The 16,372-nt window shown below is 37.8% G+C and overlaps 2 protein-coding genes across 3 annotated transcripts; both read left to right on the forward strand.

Annotated features, from left to right (window-relative positions):
* Positions 1–582: 582 nt before the first annotated feature.
* Positions 583–11,300, forward strand: LOC113674562 (mitochondrial 2-oxoglutarate/malate carrier protein). 2 transcript variants are annotated; one of them, XM_027191042.2, is made up of 11 exons: positions 583–5,014; positions 5,730–5,791; positions 6,483–6,573; positions 6,720–6,803; positions 8,067–8,110; positions 8,556–8,634; positions 9,439–9,529; positions 9,722–9,812; positions 10,128–10,227; positions 10,436–10,487; positions 10,761–11,300. In XM_027191042.2, the coding sequence occupies exons 2-11, from the start codon at positions 5,731–5,733 to the stop codon at positions 10,929–10,931; spliced, it is 864 nt and encodes a 287-aa protein (XP_027046843.1). In that variant the 5' UTR covers positions 583–5,014; position 5,730; the 3' UTR covers positions 10,932–11,300. The 2 variants fall into 2 exon arrangements, with proteins under 2 accessions (XP_027046843.1, XP_027046842.1); XM_027191041.2 differs by having other exon boundaries at positions 1,539–1,765.
* A 1,171-nt stretch (positions 11,301–12,471) lies between these two features.
* On the forward strand, positions 12,472–16,363 carry LOC113674546 (potassium voltage-gated channel subfamily A member 1). The gene is made up of 2 exons (XM_027191019.2): positions 12,472–13,910; positions 15,159–16,363. The coding sequence occupies exons 1-2, from the start codon at positions 12,776–12,778 to the stop codon at positions 15,602–15,604; spliced, it is 1,581 nt and encodes a 526-aa protein (XP_027046820.2). The 5' UTR covers positions 12,472–12,775; the 3' UTR covers positions 15,605–16,363.
* Positions 16,364–16,372: the final 9 nt, after the last annotated feature.

Genomic DNA, 16,372 nt, shown 5'->3' on the forward strand with positions numbered 1-16,372 from the left:
ACTCCAGAAAACACTTTATGAGTTTGTCCACGCGTTTGTTCAAAACAGCAGAGACTAATAAAATGGATTGCCTAAAAGTTGTGTGCATTCGATCTAAATTTACATCTACGATGAAAAAGAATCTGATTCACTAGCACTAAAGAATCTGTCCAATCTGCCAATAAACTTGTAAGGCAACCGCTAGAAAGAAGCTGTTGGTTGGGGGAAGCGGAGCGGGATCATTATTACATCGAAGAGAGGGGGTGGGCAAGGGGAGGATATGTGCGAACGAAATTGATGTGTACTGGTGGACAATCAAGCCGTTTCCCGAGGTATCTTGCAGAAAGGGAAAAGAAAGAGCAAAAACAACAGGCCGACAAAAATTTGGACTTCTTGCTAAAAGCGGTATCTGCAGGAAAGGAAAGAAACCGACTATTAAAACACCTGAGTTCTTCCGTCCAAAATTCGGATATTCAACATGCCGGGCTGCGATGTAATAAGTTTGTCTACGCCCCTTCATCAAGCTTTAGAAATCTTTCTCCAGATCGAGTCGTCTTCCTGGTCTGTGTATACAGAGACCGGTCGCATGAGGGTGCAAACGCGGTCCTTTAATTGCATTCGCAGCCAAAGGACAATAAAGACTTGCGGCTCTCTAGAGACATTTCGATTCGCTTGCCTACTCCACAAAACAAAGACCTGAAAGAAAAAGAAAAAAAAAAACAGGAAAACGATGCAAAAATAGGTAATTCAGTGTTAACAACTGAGTTGAAAACGTAAATCGGCCACCGTAAAGGGAAAAAAAAGCTGACGTTTCGAGCGTTAGCCCTTCGTCAGAGCGATTGGAGGAATTGTGGGTTGTGTGTGGGTTTATATGCAGAAAAGTGGAGCTACGCTATTGGTGGGAGTATGATGACGAGAAAACAGGAATAAAATAGTTGAAAAGCGCTCGCTGATACCGTGGGGATTAAGAGTGCCGATTTCGATTTGTTTTTGTTCTAGTGTTTTGCGGCTTTCCGAACTGCCTAGATGTAAGGAAAGGCCGCAAACTGCCATAGGGTTTTTTGAACGATTAGGGAGATTAAAGTGTCTAGCGACTGGTTTGGATGCGTCCTTGTCATTTCTTTCCACGTCGCGAAGGTGTTCTCGGAATCGGTCACGTAGTCGTCGTCCTGTTTCGCCAATGTATAACTTATTGCAATAAGTGCAAGTTATGTAGTAAATGACATTGGCGGAGGTACACGTAAAGTGATCAGTGATCTTAATGGATCTCTTGCGTCCCGATATTTTCTCTACTTTATGAATGAAAGGACAAGTTTTGCATCGTGAGCGAGCGCATAATTCCGCACACTTCAAAGCTGCCACTCTTGCCATCCAAACATAGCTGAAAGTTATCCAGAGTTAAACATACAAAAGTTTTCTTTAGGAAATCGTCTCCAAACTGACTCGCACCTCAATTATCTTTAGAAATCACGTGGAAGAGCGAGTCTCCCCTACGTCAAGTATACTTTCAGTGGAGATAACCGAAAGAGAGTTAATTCTACATTGTTTTCAGTTTGAACCACAAAGCTGCCAAAAAGTCACAACCGAGCCATATCGACCGCTGGTTAGTTCACGGCGGTGTTAATGAACGGTCAGCGGTACTTGCTTGCCCTAAGTAGTTAACGAGCGTAACTCTAAGAGGAGCTTATTCGAGTAATAATACTTTGATCAACACTGAAACTATGGGTGAAAAAAAGCTAGGGTACATTCCAAACTATGCCAGATTCATCATGGGTGGATCAGCCGGGTGAGTGTTGATTGGTGTTCATTTCAATGAGGTGAATACCCACAAGATCACGACTAACTTGGAATCGCGCGCCAGTCATAATGAATATTTAGTAAATGTACGTGGCACTCTCTTTTGTTTGGTATCAATATCAAAGTTCTCATGGTTTACCATGCAACGCATCCTGCATGTGTAAATTTGAGGTTCTGACCAAGAGATCAACAACCACTGTTTGATGTTATTCCGAAATTGTCAGACATTTGCTAGTTGTTTCACGTGATAATCTTGGGATAAATCTCAGTGGTTACATTTGCGCATCGCTACCCTTCACTGCGCTAGGTTTTGTTTCTTGCTGACTCAGTGTTGTTTAGAAGCTATCCAATACAGGATTCTGAACTTGTTGCTACGTTTTGCTGTATGTATGTGAGACCTTAAATTGACGTGCAAATTATGGACACTGCTTATGAGGGTCTCCAATAGGTTTTTCGGGATCCGGGATTGGGCTCATTTAAAGGCGGGATCCGGGAATTTAAACTAAGAAGGGAGCGAGATGTGGGATTGCTATTATGAATGAGACATGGGAATCAGTGACTTTGAGGAGCAGGATTTGGGAAATAATCGCTTAAATGAACCAAGAACTGGGATGTCTGTTGACGAAAATTTATGAAGAAATTTATCTTCTCAGTCACGAAAAGCACCAGGCATACAGGTTCTCTAGCATTCAAGAGCCGGTTGGGCTGCTCAGTGACATTTTTCAGTTATTGTGCAGGAATGAAAATTATATCAGATGCGAAGTTTGCTACTCCATCCTTGGAAAGAGAGGTTGATTTTTACCTCGGAAGAGGTTCCCGCTTTGGAAGAAGTATCCAGTTCAACAGCAGAATTTCGGTTGTGTCCTCGTGTACCGGTACACAAAGGAACGAAACATTAACGAACTGCATCACAACTCCATGTATGGATGTGAAAACAATAGGAATTCCCCTGTGTACCGGTACACCAGGACAGCCCCAGAATTTCTTTATCTCCTTTGTTATGGAACTATGGGATTGCTGTGACCTTTTGTGTTTTATGCACTAGTTGAAATTGTTATTCATTTCTTTGATAATGACCTGTCTGTACTAATACATTTGTCTGTGATTTAAGTTTAATGAAAGGAAGTCAATACTGTGACTAGCACTCGTCATGCATGCAAAACTTTTAAAACTTCTAAATTAAACAATATTATCATTTTGGTGAAAAGAGATAAACCCATGCTTTACGGTGACTATGGACTTCAATGGATCGATGCTGGTTAAGAAAATCATCACCCACCAGAAATACCCTTCTAAGTTTAGGAAATGGGCTAAGACAAAATTGTATGATTGGGATTAGGATTGGCAGGTATAAACCATTGGGATTACAAGATTGAAAGAAAATTTTAGTCAGGATAATGGGATTGAAGAACCCTATTGGGAACCCTCCTTGATCAATGGAATTATACTAGATTTTGATGCTCGCTGGATATGAACAATCCGACATGAATAGATTTCTCTAAAATGCCCTGTATTTATTTTCACTGAACAAAGACCGGCTTGATATATTACAACTTTAATGCCAATCAACTTTAAAATAGCCCTCAAGCAGACTTTGCAGTGAAATAAGCTATTACTAGGTCCATGTATGAGCTATTGAGTCAAAGTATAAATAAACACAATATAAGAAATATGTAAACAAACAAGATAGAAAATTGCATGCGGAGAATTTCCATTTGAAGTAGATAGATGGTGCTATGGCTTGTGCTATGACACCAAAAAGTTGTGAACGGAATATGCAAAAGTTGCAGCATTTGCAAATTTTCATTGTTAAATATGGAAGTGGAAGATCTGGCTTTGTATCTGTGGAAAATTTATGTGTCATGTCAAATTGTAATGGGAGCCATGGATGATCTTTGTGTTACAAGGATATAGAACACAGGATCAATCTTATCTCAGTCCAACCTAAGAAATTTTCTCTCTTGATCTTCAATGATATTGGGCAGCAGGCAAATTACTAATATCAAGGTATTTTAGTGATTGTGCTCACAGATACCTTTGTGGTTACTGCAGTTTCACTAGTTGAAATCTGAAATGTTTACCATGTGCAGTTTGCATAACTGCAAAGAACATTCCATTAATTTAAAAGGCACTTCACTAGTTTATCTGATTGGTGTATAAGATCACCTACCGATTTTGCTTCTATTTATAGTGATCAAAAAGCTTCCACCCCCTTAATCAACATTTGGATGTAGGGAATTCATGTTTGAACTTTAAGCCTAAAATGTTAAAAATTCCAGTAGGCTGTGTGCAGAGGTTCGACTGATGTCATCTGTTGAAAGTGGACAGAGCGCTCACTTTTGACTATAAATTTGTGATTAAATTCCATGGAGCATGTCTGTGTTCTTGTATACATCCTGGCAGCACTCCAGCAATGAAGGAGATTATAACAGTTTGTTCCTTTTGTAGTGGGGAGAACTCTCAACTCATGCTATTTTTTCATTTAGTTTTTCCAATTTTGTTGCTGGGTTTGGTTGTGAGTTAAAAGGTCAGCTTATGTATAGAAAACCCAAGAGGCTTTTAATTAGCCTTCTCATTTTAAGAAGTGGAATGGTATTATGGTATTGCCTCTGATAGTGAGACCTGTGATACCTATTGTTTCCATAAACACAGCCCCAGTGGATATGATAGGCAATCATGATTTCCAGTGACATACAGATCAATTTATATTTGATTAGAAGACGGTAACAAGTAAGTTATATACGAGACATTGATATTTTTTATATCATGTATAAACTTTATCGAGGTATTCAGTGGTCTTGAGGTTGAGTAGAAAATAAAAGCATTAAGGTTGATGGAATTGCAGACGTGCAACTGTTAGAGAAAACTACATCTGACCTCTATGCTGAGCAACCTGGCTATTGCAAATAATCAACCTCTAAGCCTCATTTGCACCAAATTTTTCTCAAATCTTTGCCACCCTATTGTTGTTTCATAGGGTATTCTTTTGATCTCAATGCTTAAATTCATCAGTCTGCATCTTGGAAGTGAACCTAGGGGTGAGAATTGGACATACTGATTTTTATCAAGCATGGGACTTATCAAATTTAGTTGTAATCATTGTGTTTCCTTAATGTGATCCTTTGATTGTGTTTAAGTAACCCCAGTTAGGTGCACTGTAGAGGCTGTCAGTACGCAACCATAGTGCGTCCTTATTGAGCACTACTTGTATCCAAGAGGATAACTGCTGCCTCCTGAGGTGCTCTTATTGTAGCTTAGGGGATCATTTCTTATCTCCCTTACTGTTCAAGATTTATTATTTTTAATAAAATGTCATGTTTTCACTTCTATAAGTCAACTTGAAAAGTGTTGAACCTACTAGCTTTTCTGTTTCCAATAATTGTCATGATGTGTTTGAACTCTTAAAAGATACAGATTAGGTATTTTGTTATTAATTTGAACTACTGCTTCTGGGGACCAACAAAAATATTATAAAGCTCAGAAAAAGTGGTCTCTACAGTCACTTGGTTTGCTCCATTGGGAGAGCACTTGACTGCTCTATTGGAGGTTAAGAGTTCCAGCCTCAGAATGACTGCATCAGCAAATAGGATCTTAAAATAAAGGAGAATGTGCAGTCTTAGCATGTCCTCAGTAGATATTTGGACATCCTAGACTCTTGAATGAGAACTGTAAAGGTTAGGCCCCTTTTTCTTGTATCTTCAAATTCAATCAGTTAATTAGCTGGAGTGATTAAAGAACCCAAGCAGATGTGCTATTTCTAAAGATTAGTGATTGAAATTATGCCTGTGGTAACTGGGTAGTCAGTCTGTGTTGCAGCAGGTCCAAATTAGATTATCACTGCCAAATTACAACCTGCTTAATCAACCAGACAAAATGAATGAACAAGTGAACAGTTAAACAGAAATCAAATATACAGAACTATCATAATTATTATTGTTGTTATTATTTACTAGAATGGGTGCAACTGTGTTTGTACAGCCCCTAGATTTGGTCAAAAACAGGATGCAGATGAGTGGTGAGCATTTATTTGTTATTTTTAAATTTCAAATTCCAGGTATTGTATTTCTGTTGTTCTGATTGGTTCACTCTACACTGCTTAAAAGCTCTTATACAGAATTGCCCTATTTAGAAAATGTTTTATTCAAGTGTTGCTAAGCTGGATTAACTTTTGGCTGGAAACAATCACTTCTCCTGTACATTGTGGATAATTTAATGTAATAAAACAGTTATTCCATATACATTTGTTGGATACAAGATTGATTGGCTGTGGCCAACAGGGTGCCATATCTAACGCATGCACATGGAATAACTGTTAAATGACAATCTGAATCAGTTACATTAAATTTCACTTAATGTCATCCCACGCAATGTCATCTGATATTTCCTGTTGTTTCTTATTCATCAGGACTTAAGTTTACCCTGGATTAAAACAACTGACTGTTTGAATGTTAATTCCTTTTAGTTTTATGTTTATGTTGGATTAATGTAGCTGTTAGCAAGCTAATTGGATGAACAATGATTTTTGTTAAGTGTTATCCAAGGTTTTCATGCACAGATAACTTCACCATTGAACAATTACAAAGTTGGACTTTGTGAGGTTAATATTGATGCAAAATACTCCCACATACAGGAAGCTGTTGTCTATAAATATTTCAATTGCCTGAAGACTTTTCAACATTACATGTGTCTCAATATTATTCATTTAGGGGTTGGTGGTGCTGCAAAAGCACACAAAAGTAGTCTACATGCAATTGCCTCCATTCTGAGACAAGAAGGAGTTTTTGGTGTCTATAATGGGTTAGTTTGTTGAATAATGCAAACATGTAATTGAGCACTTGTGGTCTTTTTTGTAATTATTGTATTTGCTGTGTTCGATAACTTAGCTATCTCTCTGTGACATAATGACTTGCAGGGCTTGAATGAGTTAACATTTCTTTGTACAGATTATCTGCTGGTCTGTTAAGGCAAGCAACTTACACAACAACACGACTGGGTGTGTTTACTTCGCTCATGGAAAAATTTAAGAGGTTGGTGATAGAAATTACCATTTTTAGAGCAGGGTCAGAACTATCTGAAATATTACTGTAAAGGGTCCCTTGATCTACATATACCCTGACAAGGGTTTCAATAAGTTTTGATGTAGATGGTAAAGACTACAAAGTAATCAGCTAATGGAAGAGTGATCTGTACTCTAATGGTGATGACTTCAGGGAAAATAGGCAGTGATTTTGCTTAAGACTGATGGCAAATTTTGCAGATCACTGGCTCTTCTTGAAACCCCTGTATGAAAGGCCTGTCACAATGCTACATTTTACACTGATTATTGTACATCTATGCCTGACTTGCCATTGAAATATTTTCTACTTCAATTGTAACATCTTTGTTTAAAGAGCTTGAAATGATGAAAAGATATTGTGGCTCTCTGAAATTCTGACTTTAGTTTTAACATAAAACACTTTTCTAATTATTATGCCTTGACAATTCCTTTTTTAAACTATCAGCTGTTATCAGGTAATGTTTTAGGTAAGATGTATTGGGTGAGCTGGATGGAGAGAGAAAGCCACATTATTTACTTACAAGTCTTATTTGGCATTCTGTATATGACACAATATTATTTGCAAGCCTTTTCAAATTATTTGCCAATCTGCCTTATTTAGTAGTTTGTGGATAGGATCCGCATAGAAAAACACATATCATCCATAAAGAACTGAGTCTGGCTCTCTAATTTCATGCCACAAAGCATCTAAGGTTATTAACCATTTACTACTGACCATGCTTCATAAGCCAATGTGCCAACTGTCTTAAACTAATCTTTCTGCATTGACCAAATCCAATTTCAAATGACTGACAAACTTGCTCAACAGCCAAATAAATGGAAACATGCTCTGTGTTGAGGAGCTGGTAGACCAGATGAAATTAGGAGAACTGCATCTCAATCCACTGGTCATGAAGTAGAGAGGGGTGGGGAGAGTGCATTGAGGTGAATTGGTTAGTGAACATTGTAAAATTGTTTTTGAGCCTCTTCAAATGGACCTGCTAGGTGGATTTTTAGGCCCAAGGATGGGGACCCTCAACTCTCCTCCCTAATTGTTTGCTTTCCTAGCTTAATTATTAACAGGAAATTAATTTTAAAAAGTTTGCATCTTATATTGTGCAAATAAACTACATGTAGTTAACGGTTTGGAATAGTATCTAGATAAACACTTATATTAACTTATGTATAAGATTTTTAGCTGTCATGTTTTATCTTTATAATCACTTCAATTGTGATTGTTATGTTTTTTGTTTAGCCCTGATGGAACTCCACCTTCTTTTCTCATGAAATGTGCTCTAGGTTAGTGTTTCTACCTAATTGTTATTAACAATAGAAGCACAAGTGATAGGCTACTACAGTTTTGTTTTGATCAAATTTGATGGATTCTGCCCTGTTAGCCTGTTTAAGGTGTAAAAATGTGGAAATGTTTTTGACAACATATATGCAACAAGGGTAAAAGTGGCACAAGTTTCTTAAATTGGTCAAGTGATTGGAAGTTGTAAAAGTAGAAGACAGTTAACTGTTTTTCACTACTGATGCATAATTGCAGTTGTAGGGTTGACCACAATTATCAGTTACTGATGTAGGGAAGACTCATGCAGTCTCACTTTCAAGAAGACATTCTCTGTATAAAGAGTGTATTTATTACAATGCAACATTTCTAAACAACTTGAGCACCTTGAACCACTTTTCTTTGTACAAGTAAATGTTTGGAAATTGAAGGGTGATCATTGTTTTAATTCAGGAATGACAGCTGGAGCTGTAGGCTCATTTATTGGTACACCGGCAGAGATATCCCTCATAAGAATGACTTCAGATGGAAGGTTTGTTACAACATTATTTATATAGACGTAATATGTCGTAAGAAATCTAGATGCAGACAATACAATCAGTGGTATTGTAAGTGGAGTTTTCTTGGGGCAAGATAGCAATACCTGTAGATCTGTTCCTCCCTTGTAGCACAGCAGTTGGCATGTTTATTACTTCACATATAACAGTAAGAGTTGTATCCCACACCCAATAAGACCGGACTCTTTATTGTGCACTTAGGTCTGAGTATTACAATTGTATTAAGACATTATCCAACTCCAACTTGACAATCTTTCCTTTATCTTTCCCTGTCTGCTTGAAACCATGTTTTTGTAGTGAGAAACAGTAAGCTGTTAGCTCATTGGAGTCAGAGGGCTGTTAAACTACCTTTTTAAACTAAAGGTTACGTTTTTTTGTAGATTTTTGCAAGCTAAGGTGACATATTTACTGGTATTATCTTTCATTCAAATGAATTATGAAAGGTGATGTTTCTCGCATGAGCCCTTCGCTAGAGATGTGCTATTGGAAACAAGGAGGGGGCAGGTAGCACAGAACCCTTGAAATCACTGAAACCTCGCACATGTACGTTCACCTCCTCTCAAAAAAAAATCAACCAAAAAAATAAAGACAGTTTGTTTGCCTTCCCCCCCCCCCCCCTCTCCTTCTTTTTGGAGCAAAGATGTTTTGCTGTGATCCAGCATTAATAAGCAATACACAAAAATAGATAATTTTTAAAAATACCCTACCTAGCAATTGCTCGTTAATAGGTATAGCTGAACTAATTGTGTTGAACATAAATTCTTTGTTTTATTTAACAGGCTTCCTGTAGAACAACAGCGCAAATATACAAGTGTGTTCAATGCCTTGTACAGAATAACTAAGGAGGAAGGAATTCTGACTCTTTGGAGGGTAAGAATGATTCGATAAAAATAGTTCAAGATTCATTAACGCCGGCAAGCCGTTTATGTATCCACTGATCCAACTGAGCACAGGGCTATAAAATGTTGAAAACTCTTTGGTGAACAAGGCTCTTTTGAAGATATCAGGCAGACAGGTCTCTAGGCGTCTCGGTGCTTTACTTTATTTTGAACTCTTTTGTAGGGATGTGGGCCAACTGTTTTTCGAGCTGTTGTAGTGAATGCAGCGCAGCTGGCGACATACTCTCAAGCAAAACAAGGCTTGCTCTCCACAGGTTTGTTGAATTACAGAAGCCTTTCATATCCTAATGTCTCCTTACTGTGGTCATGTCTTTAGCTCAAACGAATTTAAGACCCATGTTTTCCTTGCTTTACAGTGTCGTTAACAAGATCTTAAATGCATGAAAAGATCTTAGATGCATGACGAAATGTCTGATGGTTTATTTGGTGTGTAGAAGAAAAACGTCCGGGTCCACATGAGATGAGCACATGTAGGATTCTAGGTTACACTTCGCACGCTGCACCTCACGATTATTAAAGGATCATATTAGTTGTGCAATAATTGAAAACATTGATGTTTGTGTTTGCAGCTTATTTTAAAGATGATTTGCTGTGCCACTTTGCAGCCAGCATGATAAGTGGTTTGGCGACTACTTTAGCTTCTATGCCTGTTGATATCGCCAAAACTAGGTTAGTAATAACTTTTCTCATTTAAATAAATTGAGATATATACTTGTACAGCTGAGAGTTGCAACAGAATTACAACGCATGGCAACCACCTACTTGTGTAATAAAGAATTAATGGGCCTCGATAGCAGAATAACATTGAAACTTTCAACTTTAGTTGGTTGATAGCATCTAAGCCGTTCAGTATTTATCGTTCCAACCTTTTTTGTAGGATTCAAAATATGAAGATTATCGATGGAAAGCCTGAATATCGTGGAGCCCTGGTAAGAATCTTTTAAAGCTAATTGTTTTCAAAAGTGCGACGAACCCTTTTCGAATATGATTATTTATGGCCTGCCACTATGGTGTTCAAAGTCCGTCACACGTGATTGTTTTTCTTTTTCCAACTTTATTTCACAGTCTCTAGCCGAGAGACCCAAGTTCCCTCTATCGCCGCCAAGTTTATAGTCCTCCTAGTTTTCCACAAGTAGACTCTGAAGTAAAGAAAAAGCGCCATGAATTACCCTATTCATTCCTTTCTTTTGCTTGTGTTTCAGGACGTTTTTGTGAGAGTGATCCGTCAGGAAGGGATTTTCGCGTTGTGGAAAGGATTCACACCATACTATTTTCGTCTTGGTCCGCACACTGTTCTAACGTTTATCTTCCTCGAACAATTTCAAAAGCTGGCGAAAAACTTCTATGGTGTGTCTAGTGGTGGCGGTCTTTGAGGATAGGTCAGCTTGGCTGTGATGAATGATTCTTGTACAGTTACAAATTCATCTTCTGAATGACATGGAGGGATCATTTGACAGAGGAAGAATTTATTAATAAGTTCAATAATGTTTAGGCGATGGTCATTGCAAATAGCTATGCAGAAATAATTAATTTCAATGACGAATAAGACTCCATAGACCTACTGAGACGGCGATGGTCTCCGTCTTGGACAGTAAGCTCACCATGTCTTATTCTGAAGATACATGGATTAACGAATGACACCTGAAAACTCTGCAAATACGTAATGATTGTATGAAACTCCTCTATAGGTAACTTATTGGTAAATTTTTGTGATGTTGGTATTAAATTTGTTATGTTTTATAGCTTCAGCGATCATTTTTTCAAAAACAAATGTCTTTATACGTATGCCAATTTTTTCTTAACATCTCAAGCCAAGACTTGGAAATGGGAATTTCGATCGTGAAACCTTATGGTTGATATCCTCATTATTTGTTTACTCCCATCGATTTTATTATTTTTTGGACAGAGACACTTAGTAAATAAAAAGATTATCGTTCATGTCTTTGAAACTCGGTAATTGAAAGACAAATTTCACACAAAAGTAATTTGGCTCAAGAATTTGTTAGATGGAGACGATAACGGGTTAGCTTGGCATGCAAAAAAAAAAAGTGAGTGTCTCATTTGAATCTTGTAAACTCGAGCGATTTTAATCTGCTCTTTCGATACAATTCTGTGACCATTTACCCATCCTGATTAACCCTCATCTGAAAAATACATTTTTGCTTTCGATTCATAGTTTTTAAATTTGTTTTGTGGAAGGAACTGAAATTGCAGAAATGAAAGGTGTACAAGACAGCTCTATGTGGCTTCAAAAAATTGACAAAACAAAGATCAAATATTCTTCCGGGCGAGAGAGTAACCTTTGCATTCATTATCCGTTCACGTCACACAATTTCTGTCAGAAACAAAATTTAAAAGCAAGATCGAGGTTTTCGGTAAATGTTAAAGGCTGAGTAAAGCTTTGACAAAAGTTGGAAAATTTAATCTATTTCCATTCATAGGAACATTTATTGCATAAAATTTAAGATAACTGTTGACAGTTGTTTACACAATATAAGACGCTGACCTGTATCCTCTCAGCAGTATAAGAATGAGTCTTATTATCTTTGAGGCACCAAATCACTAACAAGCTTTGCCGAGTGTTCTGTTCCTTTTTTTAAGAGAGCGACAAACATTTTCTATCGAAATTATCCTTAATAGGAAACATATTTGTTTTTGCAGCTGTTTTTAAGCTTGTTAACTTAATTTGTCTAGTGAGTAATCTGGTGGTTACAGAACACAAATGTGGTTAAATTTTCTTCGTAGTAAACATACTAGCAAATAAGTGTCACAGCATTTGTGCAAGAAACCAATAGCCAGAGAGAAATTTCAGAGTATGCCTTCGAACCGTCAACCATGAGAACACGGAGATATTCAAATATTCATAGATGAACTTTGTTATCAATTACTCTGACATAATTAGCCATTAATTATTTGCACAGAATGGGTGAAGTCTTAGAGGTGAACCGCAAGTTGCTGAAAAGGACATCGATTTTCTTAGCATAGAACTGATTTGAACCAGTGAAAAACCAAGTTGTTTTGTAACTGAAAGAGTAAGATAACTTGCTTTTCCCTGTAGAACTCTGACGGAGCGGTTTCAGCGATCTGAAAAAAGCGTTCAGTGGAATCAAACACATGTTTATTACGAAATGAGCTCATGAATTTCAAATGACTTTTAGCTTGTAAAGGAATGAGAGCATTACAAACGCATAATTAGAGCACCAGGGACGAGTTGGACATGGAAAGACTTCGCATTATGGGCCAGAATTCCAACGAAAATGAAGCAGAAGTGGCAGCAGTCATGAACAGAGATGACAAGTCTTGTCATAGGAAGATCGATTGGAACGCTGTAAACAGAGGGCCAAGGATTGTTATAAATATTTCTGGGCAGCGATACGAGACCTATGAAAAGACGCTTGAATTATTTCCTGAGTCACTTCTTGGAGATAAAGAAAGAAGAAAGGACTTCTATGATCCGGTTAACAATGAATTTTTTTTCGACCGTAACCGCATTTGCTTCGAGTCGATACTAGCTTACTACCAAACAAACGGAATTCTTATAAGGCCGCAAAGTATTCCACGGAAGGTATTTATAAGCGATGTTCGCTTCTTTGATCTCGGACCAAAGGCTTTGGTTCAAGCTGGTGAAGGATTGGAACAGCCTGTCGAACAAAATAAACGACTTTTACCAAAGAACAAAATACAGAGAAAAGTATGGGAGTTATTTGAACATCCAGACACTTCGAATTTTGCACGAGGAATCGCCATTTGGTCCGTTTGTATAATTATCTTATCAATAGCTCTTTTTTGCGTCGAGACTTTGCCGCAGTTTCAGGAGGAGCCAGCTAAAACAGTTAATGGAACAGTCACTTCGTTTGCATCGAAAAAGAAAACAGATAACCCATTCTTCCTCATTGAAGCATTTTGCATCACCTGGTTTACATTAGAGTATGTAATTCGTTTCATTTTTAGCCCAAACAAGTGGAAATTCTTCATTTCAGTGCTAAATATGATTGACTTGGTTTCCATTATACCGTTCTATATAACTCTGCCTATGGAGGATTCAGGTAATGTTTCGTCACTCGCAGTTCTTCGCTCCGTCCGTCTCGTGCGAGTCTTTCGTATTTTCAAACTGTCGCGTTACTCGCGTGGACTTCAAATTCTGGGTCACACTCTGAGGGCGAGCTTGAGAGAGTTAGGCCTTCTGTTTTTCTTCCTCTGTATGGGAGTTGTTCTGTTCTCCAGTGCTGTCTATTATGCAGAAATCAGCAATGAGGATGGAAATGATTTCCTGAGTATTCCTCATTCATTTTGGTGGGCGATTATAACCATGACTACTGTGGGCTATGGAGACATAACACCCAAGACTCTTGGTATGTATCCTATATGACTTTGGTTTTAAATATTTGCTCTTAAAGTTTGTTATTTTCTCATTATTGAATATTTCGTGGCTCTCGAAACTGATTACTTTAAGTAAGTTTTGGTCACGAATCAAGAAATAACACACTTACGAGAATTGAATAGAAATCAAGGTATCTCTAGATGACACTTTGTTGTAATCCATTGTTTACATCTGTGGGTAGAAATCAAACTGACCTTCATTTGTAGATCATCAAAAGGCAATCGTGTAAAAACAGAACAGTTGTAAGAATTACCGAAGCCTAAAATTGCAACTCAAAAATTCCTGCCTTTGGTAGGAGACAATTTTTCTTAAAAAAATTCACGCGTCGATGATTTTCACGCGAAACCTGGCGCTATAGGATTTTTTGAAACAATGCATTATTTAATTTCCATGTCATCTATTTTGACTGTGTAACTGTGGGATATGACATTCTTAAGAAAAGAACCCCTGCAAATGGAAACAGTGCTCGTCAGTAGTCTTGCAGAAAGCCGTGTATCTGATACAGCGATAAGCCTGATAAGTGACTTTCACTTAATTAAGGATCCTATGAAAATCTTACATCTGAGTGATCTGTCAAAAGTGAGTGTTTGCTTTAGGTAAAGAATGCAATCAGAATGAGGCGTAAAAAAATCAGCGATTCTGACGCATTCTACAAACAGGGCACTTCATTAGTTAAGTACGTTTTAAGACAAAAACAAATAAGGTATTTTAAATGTTCTCGCCAAAAAACCAGCATACTGCTCGCAATTTGTGACTCAAGGCAGCATCCTTTGGGATGTTCACCTTGAATTTGATGTCGCCTATCGAGGGTCTGATAAACCGCAACTCAGTCATACCGCAAGAAAATCCAAATCTTTTATCTTCCCCTCATCATAACAAACAAATATCGCAATGATGTAAAACGTCCAAAAACGCACACTGAGGTAGACGCACTGGTGAAAGAGCGCGCGCCTTGATTCAGCGTACACCTACTAGTCAACCATGTCTAGAGGCCTGTGTTCCCGTGTTGGATAAAGACTTCTTTTATATTTGTTTTTTAAGAAAGAGCTATCTTATCGGGTTTTCATAGTTCTTATTTTAAAACAAGTTATAGGAAAAATAAAGTGGGTACAATTAAAACTCCTAAGATTATTAGCCTTTTAAGGCATCTTACTGAGTGTAGGGCCGTTTGTCTGGGAACTAGCGATTGACTCCGACTATTATTCACGTTATCCTGCAGGTGGAAAGTTAGTTGGCTGTTTCTGTGCCATCACAGGTGTGTTAGCCATTGCTTTACCAGTGCCAGTCATAGTCTCGAACTTCGCTTATTACTACTCGAAAGAGAATGATCGAAGGCATTCAAACATGGATGATGAGGATGAAGACGACGAAATAGAACAGGAAAATGAGCCAGTAAAGAAAGAAAAACATGTAAAGAAAAAAATCTCATTAAATTGTACTGCAAAGATATGTCGGACAAATAGAGGCAATGATACAGTACAAATAAAAAGAAAACGAAAATTTGCAACGGTGAATTATCCTGACACGCTGTATAATGCTTTAGATTCCAACGCAAACAAGGATCATCAAAATGGATTGGCAAATGCCAACCCAGTTAAGGACGAAAACGATCAAAAGAGCTACGAAAAGGAGACTTCTTTGTCGCAAGTAGAGACAATCGTCTAAACACATTCTGGAATACAGGAAATGTCACGTACGACTAGGGAGACATCACGTTCAGTCATTGGCCCACTCTCAGCTGGCGGGATACCACAATGAGGTTAATATGATGACTTACTCTGTTTTCCAAAGTAGGGGCATCTATCTATGGAGGGTTTTCTATGATTGGCAGCCCATTGTGGAACATTCGGTATGACCACGAAAAGGGCTTCTCAAATGTTACCACTGAAATCTTAGCAGGTAGGAGGCCTTTAAGGCCTCATGAACGTCGGTTTTAAACGGCCTTTGTTGAAACTCATGTATCCCTTCCACGGCTGCGGATCAGTGTGTTATTCAGGTGATAAAATGAAAAATTTCAGCTCTGGTAAAACCAGCTGTGATCACTGTCCGTTTAAAGACTTAAATTCTTCGTTGTCCTCCAGTAGAGGTTATAAAAGAGAAAGACGTTCTTTCCTCTAATAAACACGGTTTACAGTGACCGAGACTGTGCGCAAAATACAAAAGATTTGTTGAAATTCTTGTTGAAATTTCTGTAGATAGAAGTTAGGCTTCGAGAGAACTGATGGTAGAAAGGGAAGAGAGATTTCCCTGCCTGGCCAGTGGTTTTGAACTTGGAACTGAAATTCACGGCAAATCATGCCGCGTTAGTCTTTTGACTTAAATAAATACCAAAAATTTATTCAAATCTGTTTCAGTTATTTGAAGTTAAACCTTATAATTTGCTCCTTCATTATTGAAACTATTAAATTTTTCTACTTTAGGAAACAACCTTCC

The sequence above is a fragment of the Pocillopora damicornis genome, chromosome 8 (assembly GCF_964200805.1).
Source record: "Pocillopora damicornis chromosome 8, jaPocDami1.2, whole genome shotgun sequence".
NCBI lineage: Eukaryota > Metazoa > Cnidaria > Anthozoa > Scleractinia > Pocilloporidae > Pocillopora > Pocillopora damicornis.

What these genes read in the sequence shown, in the direction of transcription:
- LOC113674562 (XM_027191041.2), top strand. Translation starts at nt 1,701, where the DNA reads ATGGGTGAAAAAAAGCTAGGGTACATTCCAAACTATGCCAGATTCATC. An exon ending in TCTCATGAAATGTGCTCTAG is followed by an intron (nt 8,111 to 8,555) that starts GTTAGTGTTTCT and finishes GTTTTAATTCAG; the next exon opens with GAATGACAGCTGGAGCTGTA. An exon ending in CTGAATATCGTGGAGCCCTG is followed by an intron (nt 10,488 to 10,760) that starts GTAAGAATCTTT and finishes CTTGTGTTTCAG; the next exon opens with GACGTTTTTGTGAGAGTGAT.
- LOC113674546 (XM_027191019.2), top strand. Translation starts at nt 12,776, where the DNA reads ATGGAAAGACTTCGCATTATGGGCCAGAATTCCAACGAAAATGAAGCA. An exon ending in CATAACACCCAAGACTCTTG is followed by an intron (nt 13,911 to 15,158) that starts GTATGTATCCTA and finishes GTTATCCTGCAG; the next exon opens with GTGGAAAGTTAGTTGGCTGT.